Genomic DNA, 27,727 nt, shown 5'->3' with positions numbered 1-27,727 from the left:
TCGGCAGTTGCCCGTTCGAACCGGCCAATCGCGACGGGGCGTGGCGGGCCGCAGCCAATGGCTCCGCGCGCCGCAGGAGGGGCGGGGCCGAGGGGGAGGCGCGGCGGGCCAATGGGCAGGCGGAGCGGCAGGTATGAGATGGCGGCGGGAGCACCGGCGCCCGGTGGCGGCAGGTAGGAGCGGGACCGCGGGCACCGGCACTTCCTCGCACCCTCCCGGGACGGCGGCGGGACCTCCTCGGCCCTTCTCTGCCGCGTTACGGGTCGGCGCCCCGCAGCAGCCGCTGGGCAGGCCCCGGCCGGTGCGCTTCGGCCCGCCCATTGCGGCGCTGCCCGTGCGAGCCGCGCTGTCGCCGTCCCCGCTGCTGCGCCGCCCGCGGGGCCCCGGCGCCCCGGCGGCTCCGGAGCTCGGCCGACCCGCCGGGCAGCCCCGCGAGGGTCGCGGTAGGACCATGTGTCCCCGCGGTGCCCGTGTCCCGGCGGGCCGGGCGGAGCAGGAGCGCTCCCCGCAGCATCCCGGTGCTGCATTGCGGGGAAGCGCTGCCCGCTCCGCTGCAAGGGCAGAGATCCCTCTCCAGCCGCCCGCCGCGGGCAGGGGCTGTTCCCTCGGGAGGGCGGCCGGGCGCCGTGCCCGCCGTGCAGCTCTGCCCTGCCGCGGGGCACCGCCGTGCTGCGGCCGGGCCGGCTCGTCCCTCCTGCAGCCGCAGAGCTGGCGCCGAGCTCTCGGCAGTTGCAGGGTTTGGTAGGGTGATGGCACTATATAGACTCGCTTCGCATCCAGCCCTCCTCCTCCTTTGCTTTGTGCACTCTGCGTCCGTTATTCTGCCTTTCCAAATACACAAACGATGTCAGCTTCACGTAATTCACCTTTAGCGAGTACTTTTGGATGCATAACCATTCTGTGACTGCTGCCGATAAAATAGTGGGGACCGCGTGAGCATCTCGCTGGAACAGTGTTGTCGGGTGACTGATAAAAGGCTGCATCACCTCTTCCTTTTTTTCTTTTTTTTTCCCCCTGCATATGTGGTGTGGAGCTGCAAACTGCCTATCAGTTGAATGGCAGTTCTTGTAGATAAATAAATGCAGTTGAGGGTTGATGCCTCATACGCACCCTGATTCATGGTAGTGCTCTCCTGTTCTCTGCGGAGTGGGACCCATCCTGACGGCACTGCTGTGGTGCCTAAGTTGCCCTGGAAGGAGGGATGAAGAGATGCTGCTCATTGCAGCATGTTTGAGCAGGGAGTGCCTGAAATGCTGGACCTGGTATGCTCTATGCAGCAAATACTTAAGATGCCCTTTTGGATAAGGCATTTTAAACGTGGCCTGGATCAGCCCAAATGACTGAATTTATTTTTTCTATGCTGGCAGTTGTCCTTAGGATGTACTCCCCCCCCACTCTCTAACCCCCCACCAAGTGAGTGATTGTGTTAAAGCCAAGCCTGAAGTACAAGTTTTTTTCCAGCACTGCATGTCACCCACAGGTAGTGCTAGCAAATCGATCTCTTGCTTTGTTGGTCTATCTCTACACAGAACACAAAGCTTGCTTCTATTGTGCTTTTGCCCCCATTTACTCTCATCTGGAGAGAGGTGCAGGTTAGCTAGTAAAGCTTGCATGCTGTGTGTGTGGTCTTTAGCATACTGACTTAAAGACTGGAAATAAAAGCTGGATGTCTTAAACTCTTTACCAAATGTTACTGAACATGACAAAAGGTGATTCGTGTGGGCCTCTCTTCTGTTTGTGGTCTTTCTAACCTCTGCCCGGCTCGTCATAACTGAAAATGATGATTGCATTGTGTCACAGTGCTCAATTTCAAAAGAGAAACATCTGTCTGTTTAATGAATGCTTTTAACAAGGTCTGATTCAAGCAGCGCCTAAACGCTTTGCCAGGCACTTGTGTCCGCCATTTGATATGGCAGGGGTGGGATGAGTGGAAGGGAAAAAGCCGTGAGGCATCTTCCTGAAATGACCTGATAGAGTGTCACTGCACAACTGGACATCAAGAGCTCATACCATAAACAGGTTATGAAAGGAGACACAATTGCCATCTGTGTTTTACTGTAAATAGGAAAATGTTCACTGTAAACATGACTTAATGGTAAAAAGTCAAAGTGACTTGCTGAGGGTCATGCAGAAAAAATGGTTGATTTCAGAATTAAGGCCAAGTCTGAACACATGGCTACTTTTCTCTGAAGATACCCTGGGAGCAGCGGACAATCTTATTCAAAGATTCCCTTTTCCACAGCCCTCATAAGAATTTTTGAGACCTAAACTTGTGTTTGACCCTGTACTCAGTCCAAGTCCTGCCAGGTGTATGTCTGATCCAAAACCAAGGCTGTTTTGCATTTGCAGTATTTTTGTATGTTTGTGTGTAACACCCTGTCCTGTTCTCATCCAGGGCCTGGGGTGGGCTTGGACAACAGGATCCTTGTTCTGCTACACTTCAGTTTATTGTCTGTTTGTATGAAGGGGGAGCGTTGCTTCCCACGTAACCCAAAGCAGCTCTGCGTCTCCTTGCCAGTCTGGCCAGTGCCTTGTTGCTGTGTGCACATTTACATGCCTGTGAAAATGTCACTCCTTTAAAGGTGCCTGGGCACTCAGTTCACTCTGAAACTGAAGCACTGAGTGCTGGACACTGCTGAGAAATCAAACTCCTTGTCCTAAAGGTCAACAGTCCTCACTGTGTGTTGATTTAATAAGTGGCATGAACAGATGGGAAGGAGATGGGGCGGCGTGGAAATGTTGGCTAATATTAAATGGTTGCACTGAAGTCAAGTTCCTCTTGGAAATACTGTCCCTCTGTACACTGTGTTGGGCTCCTGGTCACAACTGAGGCCTTGTATTTTCCACTTGTTTTGGACTTAGCTCCTTCTGTTAGGATCTCTTTTTTTACTTGTTCTTTAGCTGGAGGCAAGAACAGGGAGCTGAAGCCTTTTCCTTGCCCTATGGTCTGCTGGGTGCAGTCACAGACCTGCTGTACTGATGTTGTGCAGGCTGTCACTAAACCTGCACTGTGATCCTTGGGACTGATACTATGTATTCCCTTGTTCCCAAGTCACAGGGGCTTAGGAGCCAGCATGGGCAGAGAATGGGAGGAACTGTGACTGCGTCTGACACTGCGTTTCAGAGCTTCACATCTGGTGTGTTCCTGGCCTCTTGTCCAGGTAATGCACCACACTTACCATGGTACCTGAGAAGAGTGTTGGACTCTTTTCTCCAAGGTGCAAAACCGTCATTCCCTGGCTCTTGGCCCTTCCCCCCTCTATGCTAGGTAATTGCAATTAGGCTATCTGGACTTTCCTCATAAATTTTATTTTCAGAAACTGTAGATAGTAGGGAATGTGATAAGCTGCTTAAATAATTGCCTGCCAGCTGGTTTACAAGAACTTTTAATGTGTTTGCTTTTGGCCTATAAAGCTCAATGATTTGGAGTCCAGCCAAAACATCCTTTCTTCTCGAGTGGTAATGTGGCAGCTCTGATTTTCAGAGGCAGGAATTTCTCAGGGGAGACGGTATTAGTTTTCTTTTTTGTTTTTCTGAAGCTTATACTCAAGGTTGAAACATAGCTTTATGGTTTGGGACTTCCATATGGGCATTCCTACAGCCCTGTTTGCAAGCTGTCATATAACAGGAGAGAACCGTGATAAGGCTGTCCGTACCTTGGAGAGCAGGAAGCCTTTTAGGGAACATCCTCACAAGCTCTCAGGAGTTCCTGGAGCTTTTCTCATGCACATGCCACTCTGCATCCTCTTGAGTGGCCCAGTATATAAATATATCACTATTCCCTGGAGTCTGCGGTGAAACTGGGTGGATCCAGACAGAGATGAACTGTCAGGCAGGATGGGAAGAGAAGCTGTATCTGATCAGTGTGGGAGAGTTGCATAAAGTGACAGTATGGGTTACTGTCACATGAATTCTGGTGTCTGTTTACTTTATTCCAGTTTTTGACATCCTAGCCTGCCCAAATCCCCTTCAAAAGCCCTAGGCCCCCACACTGCTCAGTTTGGTGAGTTAATTGGGCTGCTTTGTGCATCTCTGTCTCTCTGGTACCACATGCTGTGCTGCTCTGTGGCGGGCCCAGCCTGTTTATCTGTGTGCCTCGGCAGCCCTGAGCAGATGTCACCAGCTTATTTAAATGCTGGCGTGCATCCAGGTGTTCCTCATCGCAATTCCAGCTTGTGAGAGTTTACACATCTGGAACAAGGGATGTGGCCTCTGACATACTCAGTGGTGTCTGCAGAGGATTGCTGATGAGAAGGGATTTGATGTGCTGTCATCCTTTCCAAACACCACTGTGATACAAAACACAGATGCAAGCATGCAGCTTGCTCACTGCGCCTCCAGAGCGTTGTGAATTACAGAAGTGTAGTGAAAAAAACCCAAGAGCTGTGGTTCCTGAGTACCTTTGTCCTCTATTTGCCAGGCTGTGACCACAAAAATCTCACCCAACAGTGCTGTGAGGAGCTGACTGTGGGTCCCGACCCAGGTCTTAGTATCCTCTCAGTCCAGAAGAAACAACTGCAGTCAAACAACTGTGAGTGCTGCAGCACACTGTATTCACATTGTGATGCTTTGCTCGAGTACTAACTGTTGATGGAATGGGATTCCCAAATGTGTCCTGGGTGCCAGTTAGGTCTACCAATTTTGCATATTGAACTGTGGTAGAGCTGGAGGAAAACACTCATCCTGCCTTGCTGTTTTTCTCTGAGTTCCCAGACTGGTTGTTAAAATAGCTTGTTAACTTTGCTGTGTTGGTTTTGCGTGATTGCTTGATTTTTCATGTCAGAAGTAAACCTGATTGTTGTGGACTGCTTATTATAGATGGTAATTCTGCTCTGACCTGGACACTAGCTTGGAGCTACTGGACTGAGAAGCACCTATGTGGTGTATCTTTGCTTGTCTCTGAACTGCATCTTATCCTGCCTCTGAAGGATGCCCTAGGGCTGTTATCTTCAAGTGTCTGAGGTGCATGCAGCAATTTCTGAGTGCTAGAGGAGATAGGTAGGACTGGGTCATGCTTCTGACTTCCAGTACACTCAAAATGGGAAAGTAAAGAAGTTAAAGACATTTTAAAATGAGGAGAGTAAGGGAATGCTATCATCGTTGGCAACTGGAAAGTACCACCAGCACACTCTAGGGATACAGCAGACATGTGTGGACTTTGCTAAGTCCACCCAGCTAAGGACCAAACTGGCAAAAGTGGGAAGAAACTTCCTACCTGGGATGTGGATGTAGTTGAAGAGCAGTAAGTTGGCAAGAGTCCATGGACAGATATTTAGTAAAAAATTTTAGATTACACGAGAAAGGTGTTAGGGTCGATGGGAAGAGGATGTGTCTTTACAGTTTGTTAGACACATAGTCAAAGGTCATGGTGGGTAATTCTGCAGCACACAGGGAGAAAAGGCCCAAAATTCCTGTCCTAGCCATGGGACACAGCTTTGAGGGCAAATACCACGTGGCCCCACAGGGTACCTCAGATCTATGGTACATTATTCACAAAGCAAATGGCTTAAATTGGTAAAATAAAGCAAAAAAGATGCATTGTTTTGTCGTGGTTATAACTATATGACTGGGGCAGGCAAAATACATCAGTACAGTTTTTGTACAGTCACCTCAGGTTATGGTGACCTCCCAGAGAAGGCAGCATGCCTTCCTGGCATGTTCTGGGTGGTGGGAAATGGCTGCTGGGCTTCCTCAGGCTACAGCGCTTCTGCCCTCTGGCAAGGGTTGGGATGTGGGCACTCAGTGCCCTGTGGTGCTGCCAGGCTCCTCCAGCTACCTGGCACTGCTGGTTTGTTGTCACTGCCTCGCCAGCGGCTCCCAGCCAGCGCCTGGAGCTCAGCTCTTGTCTCCTCAGCCTGTGTCCCAGCCGTCCCTGCCTGATAGCTTTCAAACCAGCTCCTTTGTGCTCAGTCCCATGTCGCCCCTCGCGCAGAAGCTGGATTTCTTCTAAATGTCTGCAGTGTGACCTGATTATTTTTTCTGTCCTTCCTCGCCCTCCTTTTTAATAGTGTCTACAGAAAAGCTGGCAGAGTTCAGTTATATCAGTCATGCTGACTGATAGTGCTGCCTCTTCTCTTGGGATTCCTCCTTTTTTCTGTCCCTCCAGCATTCATTTCAGATTTAGCTATCAGCCCTCTAAAGACAGGGTATTGCCTTTGTTCTGTTTGTACAGCACCGAGCACAGCGGAGTCCCCAGCTGTGACCGAGGTTCCCAATGCCACAGTGATAAAAGTGAGTAGATCAGTAACGAGAAGATGCAGCTGCTGCCATCTAAAAAAATTCAGTTTTGGTGCTGGTTTCAGTGAAATCAGGATTGGATCTAAGGCTCTTCTTCTATAGCTGCTCCCAGTAGGGGTTTATATTAAAATAGAGACACAAACTTTAGATTGCATTGACAATCATGAGAATCAGAGCAGCATTGCTATTTAACACTGTTCAACTGTGTTATTCTGATGTTAAGGCAGACATATGAGCTTCCATATCTGTAATGTAAAATTACTGCATTTCTGGTGGTAGCTGCGTTTCTGCATCTTTTACAGGGTTTTGGATAGGAGGCTGAGCCATCACAGAGCGTGGGAGCATCCAGAGCTGTGATGGTGCCACTGGGAAGGAAACTTGGTGAAGAGCACCACAGTGAACCTGCGGTTCCTCTCTAATTCCTCTCCATTCTTTTCCGCCTAGCACTAGAAGGCATTTGATGTTGTGGTGATGGCTGATTGAAGTGCTGCTTGATTGACTCTAAAATATTTCAGTGGCTATTATTAAAAATATCACAAAGAGTTCACTCAGGTCAAACTTCAGAAATTTCATGCCGAAATGTAAATTTCTTGATGTTTCACATATATCAGGCTGTCTCACTACTGCAGTTTTCTTTGACACTGGTAATATATTGCATTTTCAGGTTTTTCCAAATCACGGTCCCCCCACCCCTTCCAACCCTTTTATCTTCCCAGATAGGTCCATCTCCTCCAGGTTCACATCACAGATGTGTAGCTGATGTTGCTGTGGTCTGAATCCTTCACGGAGACAGAATTTGAATTCATAGATGATAGCAGTGACTTGGATAACCAATCTACCTGATGTCCAAAAGATAGCCAGGAGTTACGTTAATTCCAGGTTGTCCAGCACAGGCTGCCATCACTTAATAGCAGCTTTCTTCTCCAGGTCCTTGCTGTTTAAATTGTATATAATTGTCTGGTTCCCACAGCCAAAAGGCTGAATCACTCTGTGTAAGCTATTTAAATGTGAAGAAAGCAAAGCAAAATTAAAAAGGCAGCGTTATCTCATACGACTGTCTTGTCTCAAGGCTAGAGACAGTAGGCAAGGATCAGCACCCACTGTGCTGTTCACTGTGTACTCATCACAAAAGGACTCTGCCCCTGAAGACCTTATGAGTATAACCCTAGGCAAAAATTGCTGCGTGTTTTTCTTGACATTTTTCAGAGGCAAATCAGTAATCCTATGAAGAGTTAGGGTGCCAAGTGTGAGGCCTGAATGTGATCTTTGTTACACCATCTTACAAGAATGTCAGTCTGAAGTACAATCCTCAAAGCAACTTTAACTGTGAAGTCATTTCTAATGTCTCTGCAGTCCATTCCCATTAGACTACTTTTATTTTTTTTTTAATCTAGGAAATAATTTGTCTTCTAGTCCTTTTGTACTTAAAATGATTCCATATAATTCCACTATGCTTCTTTCATCTCTTTGCAAAATCTGGGATGGCTCCTATCTGGCTCTGGAAATACTGTCTTTAGACATCCTCATTAATTGATTCCTTACTCTGGCACAACATAGGAAATGATGCTACTTCTCCCTCCCTGGGGAAATCCAAGCCTGTGCGCATCTGTCCTGTCTCCCTTTGTGCTTAGCCAGGCAAAGAATTGTTCATGTTTTGTGTTCTTCAGCACTGCCTGCTTATCTCCCTGCTCTCAGTATTTGGTAGCAGTCTGGCTCTTTCTTATAATCTAAAGATTTTGTTATTATAGAGGGAGATTTTTTTTTTAATTATCTGCCTTATTTTCAAAAGCTTCTTAATCCTTTTACTCCTGTATGGTAAAACTTGTCTACTGTGCTGTGTCTGAAGTGCAGGTGCCCTAGTGATGACATACCAAGTGTGTAAAATGGCACCGGAGATGGATTTTGCCCCCTGAATTAGATAAATCAGGCTCCTCTGAAATCTGCAGCTTCCAGTGTATCTACTTTTCCCAGTTAGACAAACGCAACTAATGCCTTGCCCCAAAGGTATCACTTCCTTTTCTTTTTCCTTGGCTTACTTGTGTTCTCCTTGTGCTCTATTTCATGTTGCTTGAACCTCTTTCTTCCTTCACATGGGTGGACTTAGAACAATGTCAGATCTGTGAAAGCCACTAAACAGCTCAGTCTCACCTATCCAAATGCAAGCTTACTGTCACATGAGGTAATCTGCCTGCTTGCAGAGCTCTTGCACCACAGGTTTCATCAGGTTTTGGCAGTTAAAGTCTCATTTTTGTCCTGGTTTCCAAGGCATTTCCCTGGCCTGGATCTAGTTACCTTAGGGATTAATTGATCCATCATGATTTTGACCTCCTGCACCATCCACTCCCCATGAAATGATGGGGCTGTCATGCCTGAAGCAAAAACGTTGTGTGTGACAGACAGCTTTCTTTGTGACTTGGCTGGGATCACAGGCTTTGGCTCTGAAAGATACTAGAATGGCAAGAATCTCAGCACAATATAAGACCCATTTTTTTTAATCTGCTGTCTTAATCACAACCCTATTACTACAAGGTTTTATTATTCATTGAGATTTTATTATTCATTGGGATTGGAGAAGAAGCTATTTATTCCTTTATTTTACTGTCTTTTGACGTGTCATAAAGCAATCTGAGATCACAGCATATAGAAAATGTAACTCTGTAATTGCAAGCAAAGCAAAAAAAAAGGCAAGAACTCCCTGAATACATGTTTGTCTCCACTCTTCTGCTGTTATATAAACTGTGAGTGTAGGTAGAGTACATCCATCTCCCTTTTTTGACATGAAAACAGCAGATGGGGCACATGGCTCTTTATGAAGGTTATGGTGTGCAGCAGTGAGGATTGGCAGGGTTATTATGTGTAAAGCCAGTGGGGGCTTTATCTTTGCTCAGAAATAGGGGTTTGCTTCACATTTCCATTTTGATTAGCAATAATGATACAAAGGCAAATTTTCTGTGCGAGGAAGTGCTGCTAATAAAGTGACCTTTGAAAATTAAGTAGCTCATTGAAGTGCCATACCACAATAAGAGTATACAAGGCTGGTCCCAGCTGCAGCAGGCAGGGAAACTGGATGGGAATCCAGAGAAACATGGAATGGGGTATCCTGAAGTGGATGAACAACCCGTGGTGGCACAGTAATGGTAGCAAGGAGCAATGGCCAGGTGCTGTTTTCCAGCTCTGGAGGGGCCGATTTATGTGCTTTGTCTTTGAAAGGATCTGAAAGTGTGAAAGGCAGGAGCAGAGAGTGTTTCTAGCAAGGTTTCTGGGCATGGGGTTGTGCAGTTAAGGGTCTCAGCTATTGTCCTGCTAGTGCCATAACATTGGTTGTGCTTGGTTGCTGTTGGGAATGTGTTTGCATGGCTTTACTCATGGTAAACACAGGGTAGATTTGGAGCTATTCTGTGGATTCTTCTTGGATACAGGTGGAGAGCACTTAATACCACGCTGGTCCTAATTCAAAACCCCGGTTTCTATGTAGGAATTATTTGCCGTTAAACTCCAGCTACGCAGCCTTTGGCAAGAGACATGAATCAATTTGTCCAGCTTTTCTTTTCTGTTTTGTCTCTGTGTGAAGGCTGATGCCCAGTGTGTGCCAAGGGGGCCTTTCAGACCCAATAATGCGCCCTTGTGTCTTGTAGCATGCGTGGAATTTGCATAGGCTGTGCTGGGACAGGCAGGTTTCTTTTGTTGCTGGAAACAAGGAGCAAGTTCTTTTCCCTGTCTCTGCTTCCTAATGCCTCTTCAAAAGCTCTCAGCACTCATGTAAGAAATTTACTTTTTTCTATTTATTTTTGCATTAAATGTTGTTAAACTTTGTGCAACTTGTAATACAGGCTGTGCAGAGGAGTCATGTCAGTTCTAGTTGACAAAATTGTTTAATTTTCTTTCTCTGAATCTAGATATCTAATTGTCAGACAGAACAGATAATCTGTGATGCTTGATGTAACTGCTGCAAAGTATTTGCATATCTTCTCTGTGGGGAAACAAAACTGCTAGTGAGTGAATAAGAGTGAACGGATCATTGCAGGCAGGGTCACTGGGCCTATACACTTGCTATTAACCCTTCTCAGGATCTGTAATGCGACAGAATGAGTTGTCATGGGTTTCAGGCAAAGGGCTTGCTCCACATTATGGGCAGAGCTGGCACTTGTTTGTGCATTGTAGCCGTGTGCAATGAAATGTGAATATGATCAGATCAATTGGCAATTGCTTTTTTCAGCTGATACCAAGTTGTTGCATTCTGGTCTTGATTTATTGCAGAGAACAAACTGCTGAAACACAGGCTGGGAGGTGCTCAGAAAAATATGGCCCCCATTTGGAGTCAGCAGCGTGCTTGCTAGGCCACTCTGAGCCATGCAGCTGGGAGCCTTTGAGAGCTTTCTAAAATTTTAGAGGACCTGGCAGATTGCCTTGCAGTCTGCCTTGCAGACCTTCTTCCTTTCCATCCTCTTGAAGGCATCTTTGACATCCATGGAGAGCAGTGGCAAGGGGAGAGGGCTTTGTATGGATTCTCACGATGCAAGTGCTACTTGAGAGCCTAGTTTCTTCTTGTTTCAGCAAGTATCTTTCTTCTTGTGGAGCCTGAGTCGCAGCTTTTATTCTCATATTCCGATCACGCATCCCGAAAATCCTGGAGATAGTCTTTCAGGTCAAAGATGTACAGCAGTAGCTCAGATAACTTTTGGGTTCACAGATGCTGTGCGGAGGTGGGCTGGAGTTCAGGTGACTTGGCAGTATGAGCTTTGATGTCCTCCCCATCGTGAGCTACTGTCAATTTACATCAGAACAGGAGATTGCTGAGATCTCTGAACTAGTAGCTGAAGTGTTCTGTTGCTTGAGCCAATGGATGTAACATTCAGTGGGTTGCAAATGCATTTGGTGGCAGGTGTGTTGGACAGTGAGCATGGATATACCCAGCATGGCCCAAACACGCTGACATGGTCTCCACCCTTCAGCAGAGAGGAGAGTAAGGTTAAGGTGCTCCAGTCTTCTATGGAAAAGATTGTTTTGAAGGAAAAGCCTTTGGTGGTTTGGGGGTGTTCAGCAGAGCACGTGCTCTGTGGCCCAATTCCACACCACACCTAAGGGACTGGTGTGATCCCCAGTGCACGAGCACAGGATCTCTATTACCTTTGCACTTGTGGCAGCTGCCGTTGGAAAATGGTGTCCAATGACAGCTCACAGATGAGGATGGATGCAGAAACAGTGGAAAGTATTATATAAGAGGCCAAGGGTGATTAAAGGATTGGGAATGTCAGATGGTGAAAGCATGTAGTATGTAAATGGGTGGGTAGGCAGCCTACACCCAGAGCCCTGAAAGAACTGACACACCCATTGCCAGGGCCAGGCTAGCACTTTATAGCCAAGTATGTCTTCAGGGCAGTAGCTCGTGACTGAAGAATGATACTAACCCTCACCTTTAAGTAAAAGAGTGGTGGGAGAAGCAAGCTAGGCAACTCTAACCTCTGGGCTTGACATCAGAAGCAGAAAGGTGTTTGAAACAGTGGTGGGAAGATGGTAATGGTGGACCTAGAAGTAGATGGAAATTGGGCTAAGAGTTAAGTGTGAGCATTAAGAGCTCTGATTAAAGTGAGATATCTCTTTGAAAGCTCCTTAATTTGATTTTTGTCATGGTAAATGTACCTATCCTCTGGTTGGGCTATGTACCTGTTATAAATAACCCTTAGCAGAGCACTGTTTCAGGTGCATCTCTTTTCCCATGCCACATGAGAAGCTATGAAATGGAGAAAGTAGGTGTCATTAGAGAATAGGGAGGTTGGATAAAGGACAGCATGAAGAAGAGGCAAGAACTGGATGAACCAAAAAGAGATGTTCTAGGAGAAAGGTTCCTAGGGGTTCCTCAAGGACTGATCTTGCATGACGCATGCCAATGAATTTTCACTCACTCCAGACTCAGAGTGCATAGCTGGCAGAGGGCAGTAACCAAAGAGGTGGCAATGTGTCACCTGGGAGCATTTGACCACATCTGCAGCAAAACTGAGGGTTCCCGTTATTGCATGTTTATGATCTCAAAAACAAAGTCCCAGGATGTGGGAACTCTCTATTTGTTGATAGGAAGGTAGGGATGATGTAACAGTGGTGGGAACTGATAAGTGTAAGCTGGCTATGAAAAAGTTTAGATTGTGTTTCAGACTTTCAGGCCACTGGGAATGAATTTCTGGGGAGGAAGGGAGATAGAACCAAACTTCTTTGTGACTTAGAGTGGTAAGTTATTGTAAAATATTGGGTGTCATATCTGCCTGAGCTAGTAGGAAGTAGATACAGTGAAACCAGTAGTAGACATGTAGATGCAGTTGAAGTTTTAGTTGGGTGTTGCAATGTGTTGCATATGTCATCATCATGCTGTGGAGGTGCTAGTCTTGGACTGTGCTGTACAAACAGTCCAGAAATGTTTTTGCTCCATAGGGAAATGTAACTGTGCTGTGCTGAACATTCACCAGTCAGACAGTGCTGTTGGTGTAGACTGGTAGCTCCTGTGTCAGCAGATGTCTCCTTCAGGGCAGACCAGCTGGCTGTAAAAAACAAAGTGATGAAGAGTAACTGTATTTTTTTTTCTCTTTCCCTTTTTCCCAGTGATGCCATCTGCAATTTTGTCATCTGCAATGACTCCTCCTTCCGCAGCCAGCCGATCATCTTCAATCCTGACTTCTTTGTGGAAAAGCTGCGCCATGAAAAACCAGAAGTGTTCACAGAGCTGGTTGTCAGCAATATTACCAGGCTCATTGACTTGCCTGGGGCAGAGCTGGCCCAGCTAATGGGAGAAGAGGACCCAAAGCTGCCTGGGGCAAACAGCACAGCCTCTGGATTTTTTCGTTCTCTGATGTCTCTGAAGCGCAAGGGTGAGTATGGCATGATGTCTGGTGCCCACCTTTAGGGTGATGCTGTAATCATCTGTTGCATGTAGTTTACAAAACTTTCAGCCTGTTGCTTTGAGCTTGTGTGGAATGCTTAATATTATAGGTTTGTAATCTCTGAGCATGCCACCTCTAGAAAGGAGCAAAACAGGCCACAGGATTGATCCTAGAAATGCCCTGCACTTTAAGAGTATCTTTTTCTGGGGATTATTGCTGCGGTGTACTTTAGGTTGGCTTCAGTGGGTCAGCTGCCCACTGTGCAGCTCAGAAATCTGTAAGCATCTCCCATCCAAATGCTAGTGCTGCTCAGATCCACATCCCAATCCAGTGAGTCAGTGACAAAGCTCTGCAAACTGACTCTGATTAAGCTCAGATTCAACCCTGGGAGGTGACATATTTCTTTTTCTCTTAGACAGGGATTCAGCTGGAGTTTTCTTCTCGTAAACTGAGTATTCTTATCTTCTCTTTCAAGTTCAACTGTCTTGATTATGAACCATTAGCCCTAGGCCCTTCTTAGAAGTTTGAGATCTGCTTTTGAGCGCTGTTATGTTGAGATCCTCTCCTCTTCAGTGCTGGCATTTACCACTCTGTTTTGTTGTAACTAAAAAGGTGTTTTCGGGGCAGGGTGACTACGGTGGGTGTGCATTCTTCCACCTCTGCCCACACTCAAGGGGAACGTGGTTCTCCTGATAAGTTCAGTTAAACTTCCTCACTTATCTAGACAGAAGTTGACTCCATCTGGGCACCTCACATCCCTCCTCAACTCTGGTTTCCTAACTTAGACTGGCAGGCTGCTGGCAGAGAAGCTGTAAGGAGCTGCCTTCAGATGTTGGCAGCCTAAGGTTGAACACTTCTGATTAGTCTTCCCCTTCCTTTGAGCAGTTCTGCTACTGTGAGTACCTCTGAGAAGGGAGTTATTGCTGTGTCTGAGTGGCTTTTTTCTGTCAACCTTTATATAGTGTCTCTAAGTGCTTCTGATTTTACCAAACTTATTCTTCTGTTGTATTTCATAAGGACAAGTTCTGCAGCCTCACTGCTCAGGCAGAATTTTCAGGTGCCGGCTTCAGCCCTCCACTTCTGGTTCACTCAGCAGGAATCCTGATAGATACACACACCCTGGGAAAATAAAATACTGCAAATCAGGTCTTTTAGCATCCTTAGATGAGAATTACTTAATATTGCCATGACTTACCTTGCTGCTCCATAATAACAGGTCTTTGTGCTGCCCCTCACCTGCAGTTAGACTGTGCTCATACCTGTTATTGCTCCTGCCTCAGTTCCCAGAGAGTAGCAGGACACCTTAAATTCAAACACTTGCCACTTGACAAACAGAAGCAAGTGAGTAACCAAGCTGGAAGTGTTTTCTTAGTGTGTTTGGAAACCTCCATGTTCTTGTCAAAACCTTCCAGCAGGGGCTGGTGAGCCTTCTCTATCTAGCTAATTTTTTTTTTAATTATCTGTACTCTGCTGGAGCACTGCTCTTAGCAGACCTGACATCTCCGGCTCGTTCTCTTCCCCCGAGAGCTCTGCCTTCCCCCATTCAGATGTCTCCATGGCCGTGTGTCTCACTACAGCTACAGCTAGCAGATGTTTCCAAGTCTGCTGGCTGCACTCCCAGGCTGCAATGGCAGTGTCTCCCAGCATTGACAGGCACTGTCTGTGAACTCCTTGGCCAAACTCTGAGAAAAAGAGGTTTGTGCCTACAGAGAAAATCAGTTTTGTGTACTGTGTGTTTCATCTTGGAGCCATCGTTTGTTTTTCTTCATGTTATAGACCAGATAGAACAAACAGGTTTTATTTCTTCAAAGCCAGAGGCGAAGGACCACAGAGCTCAGAGCTGATCAAACTGCAAATACAACTTCTTTGAGCATCAGGAAACTCAATCTCATGCTGCTGCTTAGTTTCAGAAGCAGTCATACAATAACATCTAAGCCTTTGTAACGCAGCATCCGTTCTCCAGACACATCTTTCAAGTTTCTTTGAGAATCAAATTCTCATTCAGATACCAGCTTCTGACTTCAAAACTAAATCAAATTTGTCAGGCCCTGCATGTCTCAAGAAGATGTATTTTCCTCTTCTATTCCTGGCCACTGTTGATTCTATCTGTTGAATGTCTAATGAGTTTAGTTTTCTTCAAGGACAAGAATCTTTGCCAACCATTCTCTCCCTTTGCACTCAAACCTTTCAGATCTTTCACGCGGATCAAGAGCTCACATTTGCCTCCTTTCTCCTGCAAGACTGAAGCATGTGCTTTATCAGAGTGAGGTCAGAAAGTTCTTGATTTAACAGGAGGCTGGAGTTCCTGGTGGCTTACCATGTATTTTAGAAGTCCTGGAAGAAAGCAGAACATTCTTCAGGCGGAATAAATTTAGTTGCACAGGAAGGCTGCTAGAGAAGAGCATAGGGTTAACCAGGTCTCTCTCACATGCTGTGAGCATCAACACCACAGAGCAGTAAGATCTGTAGTACAACAGACCAAAAGCTAGTAAAATCAAAATGTGCTGTGGCAGGGGGAAAAGAAGAGGCAAGACAAAGCTTGCGCAGAGATAACTTTTATCAGACCAGCCAATGCACTTCTTGATGGGCTATCACCTGTAACAATAAGGAGGGAAATCTTCAGTGCAAATGGTGCAAATGTCCAGCCTGCCCTCAGAAGTGATCCATGCTCCTGTTAGTCAGGCCATGGAGAAGAGAGGAATATTCTTTTCTTAAGTCTGTTGGCTCTTTGAAGCCTGAATGCAAGGGTAGGACAAATCAGTTTTGCACCTGGTTCCAGTTCTCAGTCCCAGTCAGCATGTTGTGATACGGTCTATCCAGTATCTCGTCTACAGCTGCAGTCCAAACGTATGTGCATCTGAGGGAAGAAGTGTGGTGCTCAGAGTTCTGGTTGCTGTCAGTGAAGCCCCTGGGAGTTGTCTCAGCTTTCTGGGGGGCAGAGCATGCTGGCTGTGTGTGTGTTTGACAGAAAAATCCATTCACTATCAAGGCTGCATTTATTAGACAACACTGTCCTCCTGGATAATCACTGTCTTACCTGCGAAGTCCCTCTCTGGATAAGAACAGTTTTCTGCACTGGTTCAACAAATGCCCTTCAGTTAAATGGGCTTCTCATCTAATGTTTTCTTCTATGCAGGGATCTCCTTCCTTTCAGCTCAGTTGCTTCCATGTTTTGGGGCTGCAACCTGTGTTATTTAGTGGATGGAGCTGGCAGCTGATGTTCACTCTGTAACAGCCCCATGGCATGGGAGCAGACTCCAAGAGTGAGAGGACCTGCCAGTGCTCCCTATGGAGAAGGACCCAGCTCATTCCTTCCCTACTCTCCTTTTTTTTTTTTTTTTTTTTTTTGAGTTCTTCCTTGTTCAGTCTTCATACTTAGGCTAGAGCAACTGACATTGAAGAGAGATTCACTGGGATGAGGGAATTCCAGGGATTGCCCATCCCTGTAAAGGAGGCCAGTGTGAGACAGTCAGATCATGTCTGATCTCCCCAGTAGTGCTTGTTCTCCTCTCCCATAAACTAGTAGCTGCACCTCTTCTTTCTGCTCCACTTCATGTCAAGCCACAGTGAGGATGAATCTGGACTTTCCTTCTTGGGCGTGGAGAGTGCCAGTGTGGAAGGTGCCTGGGCAGTCCAGGCTCTCACATCTGCCCTTCCCACTTAGCTGTTCCCATAAAGTTCAGGCATGCAGATTCTGTGCCATTTAAAATTGAAGCATCTGTTTTGGTGTTGTTTTCTTTTAAAGGGCTAGAGAATGTTTGCTTTAGCTGATAAAAGTGTAATTAAACTGAGGTAAGAAGCAGGATGATCAAGCCCATGTAAGTACAGCATGGTGAGATGAAGTGTCTTATTTTGGAGTGCTTGTGATATCTCACATGTATGGGTGTCCTTGTGACCTTCACCCTTAGCATTTTGGGGCACTGGTCTTCGCATGCTGAAATCCTATTCTTTGGGAAGCATTAATTTCTGTGGCTGTTGGGCTCTGAGCTGCCTGAACATGTTGTCTTCTGTTCTCCAGAGAAAGGGGTGGTGTTTGGCTCACCGCTGACAGAAGAAGGCATTGCACAGGTTTCCCAGCTAATCGAGTATCTGCACAAAAGTAAGTGGCTCTGTCTTGCTGTCTTCCCATCCCAATGGGTATCTGACTGGCCCACCTCAGGTCTCTGGTGCAGAGTGAAAAGCTATGATCTCTCCAGCGTCAGGAGTTCAGCACTGCACTGGGTGACTATTCCCCAGAATTGCCTAGCAGATATGTTAGTTTATTTCCCTCTGTACAAGTACTTTTTCTACTGATGGGAGTTAGCTTGAAGTCATATCTTCATATCTCTGAATGCAGTTCACTGAGGTTTGCTGTCAAGCTCTAGAAAGAGGAGGGAACTGCTTCAGTAAGAAGATGGGAATCAGCCTCTGATTACTCAGTGCCCTTTTTTCTCCCCTCTGCCAAGCAGATCTAAGAGCAGAAGGCTTGTTTCGAGTGCCAGGCAACAGCATCAGGCAACAGATCCTAAAGGATGCTCTGAACAGTGGTACAGATATTGACCTGGACTCTGGGGAGTTTCATTCCAATGATGTGGCTACCCTGCTTAAGATGTTCCTGGGGGAATTACCAGAGCCGCTGCTGACACACAAGCACTTCCATGCCCACCTCAAAATTGCAGGTGAGTGAGCAGCAAGAGGCAGTGATGAGCAGAAGGACTGGAACAAGCCTCCTAGAAAGCACACTAGGCTGCAGAAGGGTACTCCTTAAAGGCAGGATAAGAAGGAATCTTATGATGGTGGAAAGACTGGAGCTGAAAATCCTAAGGAATCAGACCAAGTCTGTCTAGCTAGTCTTCTCTCAGATAATTCAGGAGTAAAGCCCACATTGGTAACCTGGGTCTCCATCTGTTTTATGTCTGGGGTTCTCCTGAGCAAGTTGTGGTTTCTACGTACTTAATAACTGTTATTGAACTACCTTATGTGAACTTCCTCCATATTGCCTTCAAGCCATCACAGCTCTTAGCAGCTCTGTTGTTCTGTGGGAGGAGTAGCACAGATTAACACATTAAGTGGGGAGCTTGGGAGCTGGGGGGAAGAGAGATGGAGGGCCAAGAATTGTGTAGGGGATTGTAGGAGATCTGAATATGAAGAGGGAAGGATAACTGGTTGCCACAGACTGCTGTTAGGAAAGGTAATGTGTGTCCTTCATGTTCTGCCTTCTGATTTGGCAGACTTGACACTGTTTGATGAGAAGGGGAATAAGACCAGCACTCCAGACAAAGAGCGCCAAATTGAAGCCCTCCAGCTGCTGTTTTTGATCCTTCCCGCTCCCAACCGCAGTCTGCTCAAACTGCTCCTGGACTTGCTCTACCAGACCGCCAAGAAGCAGGACAAGAACAAGATGTCTGCCCACAATCTTGCCCTCATGTTTGCACCCCACATCCTATGGCCCAGAAATGTGAGCGTGCCTCGGTGTCTGTGGGTGGGATATTGCAATATAGACAGCAGAGGCTTGGCAGGTCTCCTTGGTAGGGGAAGAACCAAGATGGGAAGGTTAAGTATTGACACAGGGATGTGAGGGTTGGAGACTGCGATGGAGAGGTTAAGCTTCCTGGCAGGATTCATTCCCAGTGTTCAGTCCAGACCTGCCATAGGTCTCATTTGCAATTTAGGCATCATCTTTTTCAGTAAAATTGAAAGCACAGTACAGTCATGCTTCTTTTAAGAAAGTCAGCTCCAGCTTCTGTACTGCTGGTGAACTGTTTGGCCCCAGAGTTGTCAGGTTCTCCTCTCAGAGCAGCTTTGGCTCTGTGAGCTCTGCTAGTTGGTGTGCTGTGAACCCTGCCTGCCTGTCACCTCAGAGCAGGTCTCCTGCTGAGGCACTGTGTGTCTATGTCCCAGAAACAGCGAGGGCAGCAGAGATCCTTCCTCCTCCCCTTCTAATGGATGCACTTTTGGCTGTGTCCTCTTGCCAGGTGACAGCAAATGACCTTCAGGAAAATATCACAAAGCTGAACAATGGAGTGACCTTCATGATCAAACATTCTCAGAAACTCTTCAAGGTAAGTATGCTTTGGGGTCTTGCTCTCCCTGCTTCTGTCAGCAGGAGACTGAATGCCCCTTGTCCAGAAAGATTCCAGGGGTCACGTGCATATTCTGGGGACTCTCTTCTGCGGGAAGGAGGATTTCTACAAGAAACTGTTCCTTTAGTGACTAGGGAGGTCTTTGCTGGGCAGGTAGCCCCAGGGATGGCTTTGCCTGGGCAGGTCAGCAGCATGGTGCAGTGTAACGCTCCCCTCTGCTGGACACCAGCACCTGCTGCCCAGCTGGAAGCGTGGCTCCTGGGGGCAGGTACTCACCAGGCTGCACGAGGGTTCTCGCAGGATAAGGAAAGGGACTTGTCCTGGCTGAGTGCTGCCACGAGCCGAATACCTAATACAGTGCATTGTTTTGTTGTGAACTTCTCTGCAAATGATAGTCAGCCCACTGTTGTTACAGGCACTGACTAGCTCTGAGCAGGGTGCTGTAGAGCAGTCAGGAAGTGTTTCTACAACAGGCAGTCTCTTGACTTCTCAGGACCTTCCTGGTCACTGTAGGTATCTGCTCTCTGCAGAAAGTCCTCCCATAGAAAGTTCACTTTCTGCCCTCTTTGTCAGGCCCCTGCTTGACCAGCTCAGAGCTAGAGGAATCATTTGGAGCAGGGTTCCACAGGAGCTTTTTCCTACTGTGAGTTCCACGTCTGCTGTTTGCATGTAAAGGAAGCTGTGAACAGGGACTGCACTGGGGACATGAAATTCCATGGCTTTGTCTTCCCTAAGTAGCTGAGTCTTGATACAAGTAGCTTGTGTGGTATGGTTGAAAAGCAGCTCTTGCTGTGGCCACTCTTGCCCCAAGGCCAAACATGCTAAACATATATTTGGCCTGTTCTCTGCTCATTGTCACAGGCTCCAGTGTACATCCGGGAGTGTGCCAGGCTGCACTATCTGGGATCCAGAGCCCACACATCAAAGGTAAGGCCAGCAAATGCAGTGCCCTCCATTAAAGGGCAGAGGCTCTGATGCTATGAAGGGATCCTTGTGAGTGATAGAAGCTGCAAACAAACCAAGTCATGAAAGAGGATCTGTCAGAAGCATATTGTGTGCTAGTGCAGGTGGCTGCATTAGGAAAATTGGACAGAGTTGAAGCATCTGTTAATCAAAAGCACAGGGAAAGAAAGCTACCGGCCCCTGTTTAGAGCAAACCTGCTCCGTGTGTCCAGTTCATGCAGCACCTGCTCCTTTGATGGGTTTGTGCCTTCCAAACAGACAGACGTGCCTGCTGCCATGGCCAGGTTGCTTGGAAGAGGTGCTGGGATAAAGGCTACTTGCTGCCACTGGGACAATTGTGTCTTGCTAGCAAATACTTCCCTGCCTCATTTAGCTGCAGAAGAGAGAAGATGCGTTACAAGGAGCTGCACTGATCCTTCTCAAACCTGGAAGGGCTTCTGCAGCTGGCATCTGGGAGGGGAAGGAAGAAGCAATGGGGTCACCTTTGTATTGCTGTCACCTTTTCCTGGCACGGGGCCTGCTGGTGCAGTGCTGCTGCAGAAGGATAGGGAAAACACAGCCCTGTGCATTCACTAGTGTTGAGGCAGCTCACGAGACTCTTCCTAGCCTGGCTTAGATGGGTGGCTCATTGGGATTAAAGCATGGCAAGCGACTGCTGTCTCCGCTTTCCCAGGATGACCTGGATTTGCTGACGTCTTCTGGCTCCAAGGAGCTGCAGCCCCTCAAGTCTCAAAAGCGAAGCCGGCTGGACTCTTGCCATCAGGAGGAGACCCAGCAGCGCACAGAGGAGGCACTGAAGGAGCTCTTCCGCCATGTCCACAATATGCCTGACTCCGCAAAGAAGAAGAAGCTTATCCGACAGGTAGTACGGGGAGAAAAAGATATCCTTGGGGTGTGCTTGTCAGCACAATCCTGGGCACAGGGTTAAAGGCAGCGCCTTCTTGAGAGCTGCTCCTAATCCTGGGAGGGCTGGGGAAAGTGGACTGTGGACTTTGGGCTGTGTAAGGGGCAGAGCTGTAAGAAGACAGGGAAGGAGGATATGTCTGGATGTGACTGATACTGGAGCTTGCTGCATCAGGCTGTGCTTTAAGTTTTCTGTTTTTCAAGCAGTTTTCCAGTCCTGATCATGGCCTTGTTGAGCTTCCTCCTTCAGAAAAGGAAAAGTCTAGTCCCCTCTTGCCTCCAGGGAGTGGACAAACTGGTCTCCTCTTGGTCCCAAGACAACTTGCTGCTCCAGACAGACTGGTCGATATGTTCAGCACCAGTCATGGCTGCCAGCTGCTGCCCAGCCCCCTTTCTACTCCAACACCTGCTGCTTTTGGTTAATCTGGTAGCCAGCACAAAGCAGCTTTGCACCCAAACTCCCTATAATGCTGGATGGGAAATATGGCCTTCCTTTGCTTTCTTATCCCTGCGGCTCTGAGCTGCTCCTCTATTCTGGGATGTGAAAGAGACCAACTGAGTTCTGGGACAGCAGGTAGAGCAGCACACAGCAGTAAGAGAGTGGTGCAACTGTGCTAACATACTGCCCTCATGTTTCCTCCTAGTTTAATAAGCATCCTACAGCTCTCACTCCTGGCTCTGATGTACCCACATCCCCAGCACCACGACGTGCCCGCTCGCGCTCCTTCAGCGGCCTCATTAAGGTAAAAGCAGCCTCATTAAGGTAAAAGCAGCCTCTTACCCATGCTCTCTGCTGTGAGTTTCTGATGTTGCTCTCTGCTTCTGCCTTGCCCTGCCTTGAATGAGACCCTCAAAGGCAGGGACTGTTCAAAGTATTGTCTGCCAAACAACATAGATCTGCTGGGGCAGAAAAGGCATCACAGTGACAATGTCTTGTTAGTATAAAGTGTAATTATCTTGAAACACATGGCTGTAGGATCTGTGCATCTTTCTGGAGAATTGATTGCTTCCTGAGATGAGATGAGAATTGACAGGAAACTGGTCATGTAGTCTAGCATGTTAGCACAGGTTTTAGCACATGATGGGCTGCTCCACAACAGCATGTACCTGCTTCTGACAGGCTGGGCTCCTGGCCGGGCCTCAGGTCAGCTCCCAAACCCTTTACAGTCAGACAGGCCCAGCCTAATGATGTGGTATTTCAGGTGGTTCTGCTTTGCAATCTTTGTCCCAGCTTGGCTTCCTTTTTTCTTTCCCAGCATCCAACTGCTTACCAGCAATGCATCCTGCTCCTTCTCTTTCTTTTTACTTTGCACTCAAAGCACTAGCCAACAGCCCTCTCTTCTTACAACAGCGGAAAGTTTTGGGAACCCCAGTTATCCTGGAGAGGAAGAGCAGGGATACCACACCAGAGCCTGCACGGGTCAGCAAAGAGAATGTCCAACTGGTAAGAAACTTCTCGCAGCACCGCTGAAGCTGTTGGTGGGGAAGTGTGTGAGGGGAGTTTGAGTGCAACTTTGGGCACTCATTTCATCAATCCTTGGGGAACTGTTTGCTGTTCTGTGCTCAAGAGGTTTCCAACTTTCTTTTGTATGACAAAATAAGGTCCTGGGAAGCTGCTCTGAGGAGAGGAGAGGAGAGCAGAGCAGATGGCAAGGGCAGCATCAGGGCAGGGGTGGCAGCACTGGGCCTCTACTCCAGTTTTGTCCCTCTGGCTGTGTTCTGCCCTGGGGCATTGGCTTGTGCCCCCTTCCCTCTCTCTCATCCTCCTCCACAAGTTGTACAGAGCCTGCTGCTTGTATGCAGTAAGGCTGTCCCATGGCTCGGACAAACTAAGAGTATATTTGGGTGATAGATGCCCTTTGGTGGTACAGGCTGCTCCTGGGGAAGGGTGTGGATGCCACTTCATTCACCAGCTCTCTACTCCTATTGCCCTCTCTTGTCCAGTTACAGAAATGTGGCTCTCCAGCTCACGTGTCCCAAGCGAAGCTGAAAACTCTGGAGGGCCGGAAAGAGGTGAGACACTCCCTCTCCCCCCAGTTCTTCCTGTGGGGAACCTGATGTGCTGGGCTCTGACACCTGCAGAGGTGACAGCAACACACTCAAGGCTCTATGACAGCTGCAGTGCCCCAGCTCACAGCAGTCTGCTCTGTGCTGAACTGCAGGCAGGTGGCATTCTGGAAGCCAGACCCTGAAGGGTTTCACCCAGCAGGTGGATACAGCCCTTCTACCTGTGAGTTGGCAGGCTGGCTCTTACAGGAAGCAGAGGGAAGCTGGCAGCACAGGGTACTGCTAACAGCCTGTCAGGGTGGCAGTGGGACAAGAGCTTGGTGCAGCCCAAGATGGACTGTTGTGTTTGTTCCTGTCTGCTCACTGCCTCGTCTAGTGCTTTAATAAAAGGTGTTGGAGGCGGACACCAGGGAGGGTCCTTGTAGGAGGAGAATGTCAACCTTTTCTTGCATAGCATTCTGTGTCTCAAGCATTCAATTGCTCTAATTCTCTGCTACAGGAATCCTGTAGACGCATGCGAGCCCTCCTGCTTTCCAAGGATTCATCATCCCTCTGAATTGCCTCGCACCAACGCATGGGTGGGGATTGCCCAGCCTCGCAAGCTGTGAATAAATAACGTGCTGCACTGAGAGGGGAGTGCTGCAGGCTCACGGCACCCTCAGCAACACGGCAGCACTCTTGAAACTGGACCTTTGCAAAGACTGCAGGGACTTGTTTCTTTCTGTATATAAATTATATTTCATTCTACTATGGGGCAAACCACTATCTAACCAAAACTTGTGCAGCATGTCTGACCTGCTGGCTCTGGGAAGAGCTGGAGTGCTTGCTTACAAGGAGAGCCCTGTTCATTGCAGAGCCCGCCTGCACTCCCAGCTTTCTCTGCAATGTTGCTAGGCTGTATTTTTTTGCTTTTCTGCTCTGAGTTTTTAACACAATGCCTTGTTTCTGCTTCCTCCCCTCTGCTAGCAGTGAGAACAATGGACTGCAACCTTTACCTGCACCCTGACAGCTAGGCTTGCCTCCAGTCCTCCTCTGGAGCCAGGCCCTTCTCTGCTTCTTCTGGGCTCCATTTTGCTCTGCTGTTTGCAAAGGGCTGGAGTGCACAAATGGTACATAGCACAGGATGGGCCTGGGAGGAGGGGAGAGGCTCTGGATGCCATCATCTCAAGTGGGCAAAGCAGCATCCCCAATAAACTCATCCCTCTGTTTTAGCTAGAGCTGGAGGCAGCCCTTGCTCACTGCCTTCATATCTCAGTGGCACAACTCTGAGCAAGGAGTATCTCTGCTGTGTATTCACCCAGGGAGGCTAAGCTGAGCAGAGCAGGAGGCTGGCAAAAGCTGTCTGGGGCAGAACAGCCTAGTCTTTGGAAGTTACGGTGCCTGGAGCAGGCAGAGTCTTGTGGCTGTGTGCGAAGCATAAAAACAGTGTGAGCAGCGTGAGAGGTGAGAGAAGGCTCCAGCCGCTTGTGATCTGCTGCAAATTGTGCCAGAGGCTTTGGCTCAAGATATCTGGATGGCTGGTAAGGCAACTGGCTCATTAGTCATTAAACTGGGGGAAAGGGCTGAAGGTGGGTTCAGCTCTTTGGTCTGAGCTGCAGAAATGAGATTAAACCATCTAGATAAACCCCCATCACAGCTGGCCAGTGTCAGTGGTCTTGTTAAGCTAAAGTACTCCAGTAAGCCAATCTTGCCAAGAACGTGTCTCCAGGCACTCTGAGGTAGGATACACATAGGGTCACTACTGTGAAATAAAGATTTAATCAGCTGGGGAACCATCTAAACACTTCTCAGCCCTTCTCAGCAAAGCAAATAATCTCTGGAATCCAATTATACTTGTCTTCTAATCTCTAAGAACCAGCAGCTAGCAGGAGTTAGAGCTCTGTTCTTGACAGCTTTCTGAAACAACTGGTGACAGGAGGTGTGAATATTGGGATAGGAGCAGGAAGTTCAGTCCAACTGGCTAGAGCTGTCAGAACAGGGCATCGGAGACCTGTTTGGCTTAGCTGGAATTTGTCACTTTCTTTAATTCTGATTTGTTGAATTTATTTTTTTTTTAGATACAAAGCTTTTGCTGCTCTGTATAAAGGGAGATTTCTGGTCCTTTATTGAGGGGGCCTGTCCCCAGTCTGACCCCAGGCTGGAGCCTTGAAAATGTAGGGGGTAGTGGAACTATAGACATGTGAGTTGCTGGTGTTAGGAGCCTCTGTCACAGCAAAGAAAGAGCTGTGGTTCTTCAGGGACCAGGCTGGCAAGGATGCTGTGAGGAAGGGCAGAGGCTGTTTGCTGTGGCAGTAGTATGTGCTTTTTGAATGTGTCTGTAATCATTCCCTCCAGGGGATGAAGCTGTCTATGTGTTTTTCTCCGAAGGGCACTGTGTGTTTTGCTGACTGCACTTCTGCCCTGTCCCTGCAGCCCACTGTTAGCAGAGACCTGGGGATTTTGGCTTTGCCTCTGAACAGAGAAGAGGCACAGCCAAAGGTCAAGTGGTAGTACAAGGAGAGCTGGGTCTGGTTCTGCTACCTCTGCTCTTATTTGCATCAGTAGCAGTTGCTGGGTGAAGTGTTTGTTCATTCCTCTTCTTCCCATTGTCCCTAACTTACTTGGGCATATCTCTATGGGTGTCTGCTTGGCAAGGTAGTCTTGTTCCTAAGACTAAATACCCTTCTCCCACATGGATGAGAGGAATATAACTTCCTACTGTCCCCCCCTTACTGATGTCTGGCTCCTGGCGCAGCTGAAATTTGTTTAGCTCTGAGAAAAATTGCCTCTGGCGCATCATTCAGGCATTCTGCATGTGTCAGATGCCTTACCTGCCAAAGGGATGGTGGATGCCGTCTACAGACAGGGCAGTCCCAGGAGGGGTTTGGTGGTGCCTTTGTGCTCCCTATGCTGAGGATGGTGGTGGCTAACAGATTTGGCCTTTAGGACCTTGGCTGTTGCAGTCCTAATGCGTTCGCACTGTCTCCCAGGCACGGGAGAGTTTTAGTCATGCTTGAATGTGTCTCATTTGTCTGCCCTGTGCAATGACTCATAAGGATGCTTCTTCCCAGAGCAGCCGCTAACTGTTCCCAGAGTCTGTCATTTCCAAAGTATTTTTAATCTTTGTCTTTATTTATATATGCTATGTAAGTACTGTTGCAGACTGTTGCCTTTCTGTGTGTTCATGTGAAAACCCCACATTAAATGCTTTTATTTTTAGTGATTTTTGCTTGGTGGCTTAAGCAGTTTCATTGGGATAGCAAGAACTTGGTGGTGTATCCACCTTTAAAAGGAAGGAAACGTTTGCTCAGAAGCCCAGAGCTACAAGTGTGGGGGTGCTTGGTGAGGCACTGCCCACCTGCATTGATGGCACTGGCCTCCCATGGCACTAGGGCTCATTCCCTCTGGGATACTAGCATGATATAGGGTGCCCAGACAGGCTGTCTTTCTCTCAGAGGTATAAAATTGGACCTCTTCTTTTCCTGTCTTCCCCCTGCTGTCATCCAGGGTGATGGGAAATCAGGTTTACAAAGAACACTTTATATAAATAATGGATCAAATGAATAAATTTTTCTCTGTAGAACCATTCTTCTCTTGCCACTCTTGGCTGCTGAGAGAGGATGCTTTCTGCTTGCATTTTCTTTTCCTCCTTCTTAATAATGGCGTCTCAGATTTTATGCAGATTATTTCTCTGTGAAGTTCTTCCACGTTTGAAATGCCCTGGGCTTGCCTGCCATGGCTCAGACACTCATTAACATCCTTGCCATGCAATTGAAAAACAAGCAGGAGAAGCAAGCAGCACGGTCTGTTTGAAACCAGCGCTGCCTTCCTGCAGGGTGAGCTCCGAGTGGGCCCCCTTCTCCTCCGAGGCTGCAGTTGGGTGTCATGGGACTGGTGAGCCCCATCTCCCTGGAGCTCAGGGAGCGGGAGGCGATGGGCCTCTGTGCACTTCAAAGTGGTCATGAGAGTCCAGAGAGACATTTCTCTTCTTGAACATGCTGAACAAAGGAATGCAAAAACTCACAACAGCTATTTTCAATACTGCAAATCCAAATATCGTCCCCCTGATAAGCTGTGATTCAAAGTATAGCAGCTTTATCTGGCTTACATAATTTAAAAAAGGAATAGTTTTTGGCTCCTGAAGCCACAAGCCAAGCACTTATGCTCTACTGCAAGTGAAAGGCCAGCACCCACTGGGACCAAACACTGGGTGAAGGTACATATTTAGAGGGGGATCAGTCAGCTCTCAGTGTTTGCTTTGGTCTTTAGTATTCCTGCACAGCAGTGGTGTTGCAAAACAAACAAGCAGTGCTCACCTTCATTTCATTAAACAGTTTTTATCTCAAATTGCACAGCACAGACTTGCAAATAAGTTCTGCAGAGTGTCACTGCTATCTAAATCATTTTTTGCAAGTTGTCTTGATTTTTCTTTTTTTTTATAAACTTTTCTGGCCTGTTTCAGAGTTGAAATAAGATATTCTTTCTCTCTTAGATTATCATGTGTGGCTGGGAGCTGTCATGTTGCTGCTGCATCTCACTGCCTAGGGCAACGGTGTAGACAAAAAACATGAGTAGTGCTAGCGATAGATGTTGGCACCAACCAGACCAGTTATCAGGCTTTACAATCTCATTGGCTTGGATTAACTAATATTTTTTCATGGAGCGAATAAATTACCATGTTTAGTTCTGTTTGCTCATCCCTCCAGT

General features: G+C 47.5%; 1 protein-coding gene across 2 annotated transcripts; it reads left to right on the top strand.

Moving 5' to 3' along the window:
* Nucleotides 1-43: 43 nt before the first annotated feature.
* Nucleotides 44-26,243, top strand: ARHGAP19 (Rho GTPase activating protein 19). 2 transcript variants are annotated; one of them, XM_032695255.1, is made up of 12 exons: nt 44-131; nt 12,829-13,094; nt 17,125-17,205; nt 17,555-17,764; nt 18,317-18,543; nt 19,061-19,147; nt 20,030-20,095; nt 20,805-20,993; nt 21,679-21,777; nt 22,386-22,478; nt 22,979-23,047; nt 23,541-26,243. In XM_032695255.1, the coding sequence occupies exons 1-12, from the start codon at nt 58-60 to the stop codon at nt 23,595-23,597; spliced, it is 1,518 nt and encodes a 505-aa protein (XP_032551146.1). In that variant the 5' UTR covers nt 44-57; the 3' UTR covers nt 23,598-26,243. The 2 variants fall into 2 exon arrangements, with proteins under 2 accessions (XP_032551146.1, XP_032551145.1); XM_032695254.1 differs by having other exon boundaries at nt 46-173.
* The last annotated feature ends 1,484 nt before the right edge of the window (nt 26,244-27,727 follow it).

The sequence above is a fragment of the Chiroxiphia lanceolata genome, chromosome 8, assembly GCF_009829145.1.
Source record: "Chiroxiphia lanceolata isolate bChiLan1 chromosome 8, bChiLan1.pri, whole genome shotgun sequence".
Lineage (NCBI taxonomy): Eukaryota > Metazoa > Chordata > Aves > Passeriformes > Pipridae > Chiroxiphia > Chiroxiphia lanceolata.
This window is presented reverse-complemented; position numbering and strand designations above follow the sequence as displayed.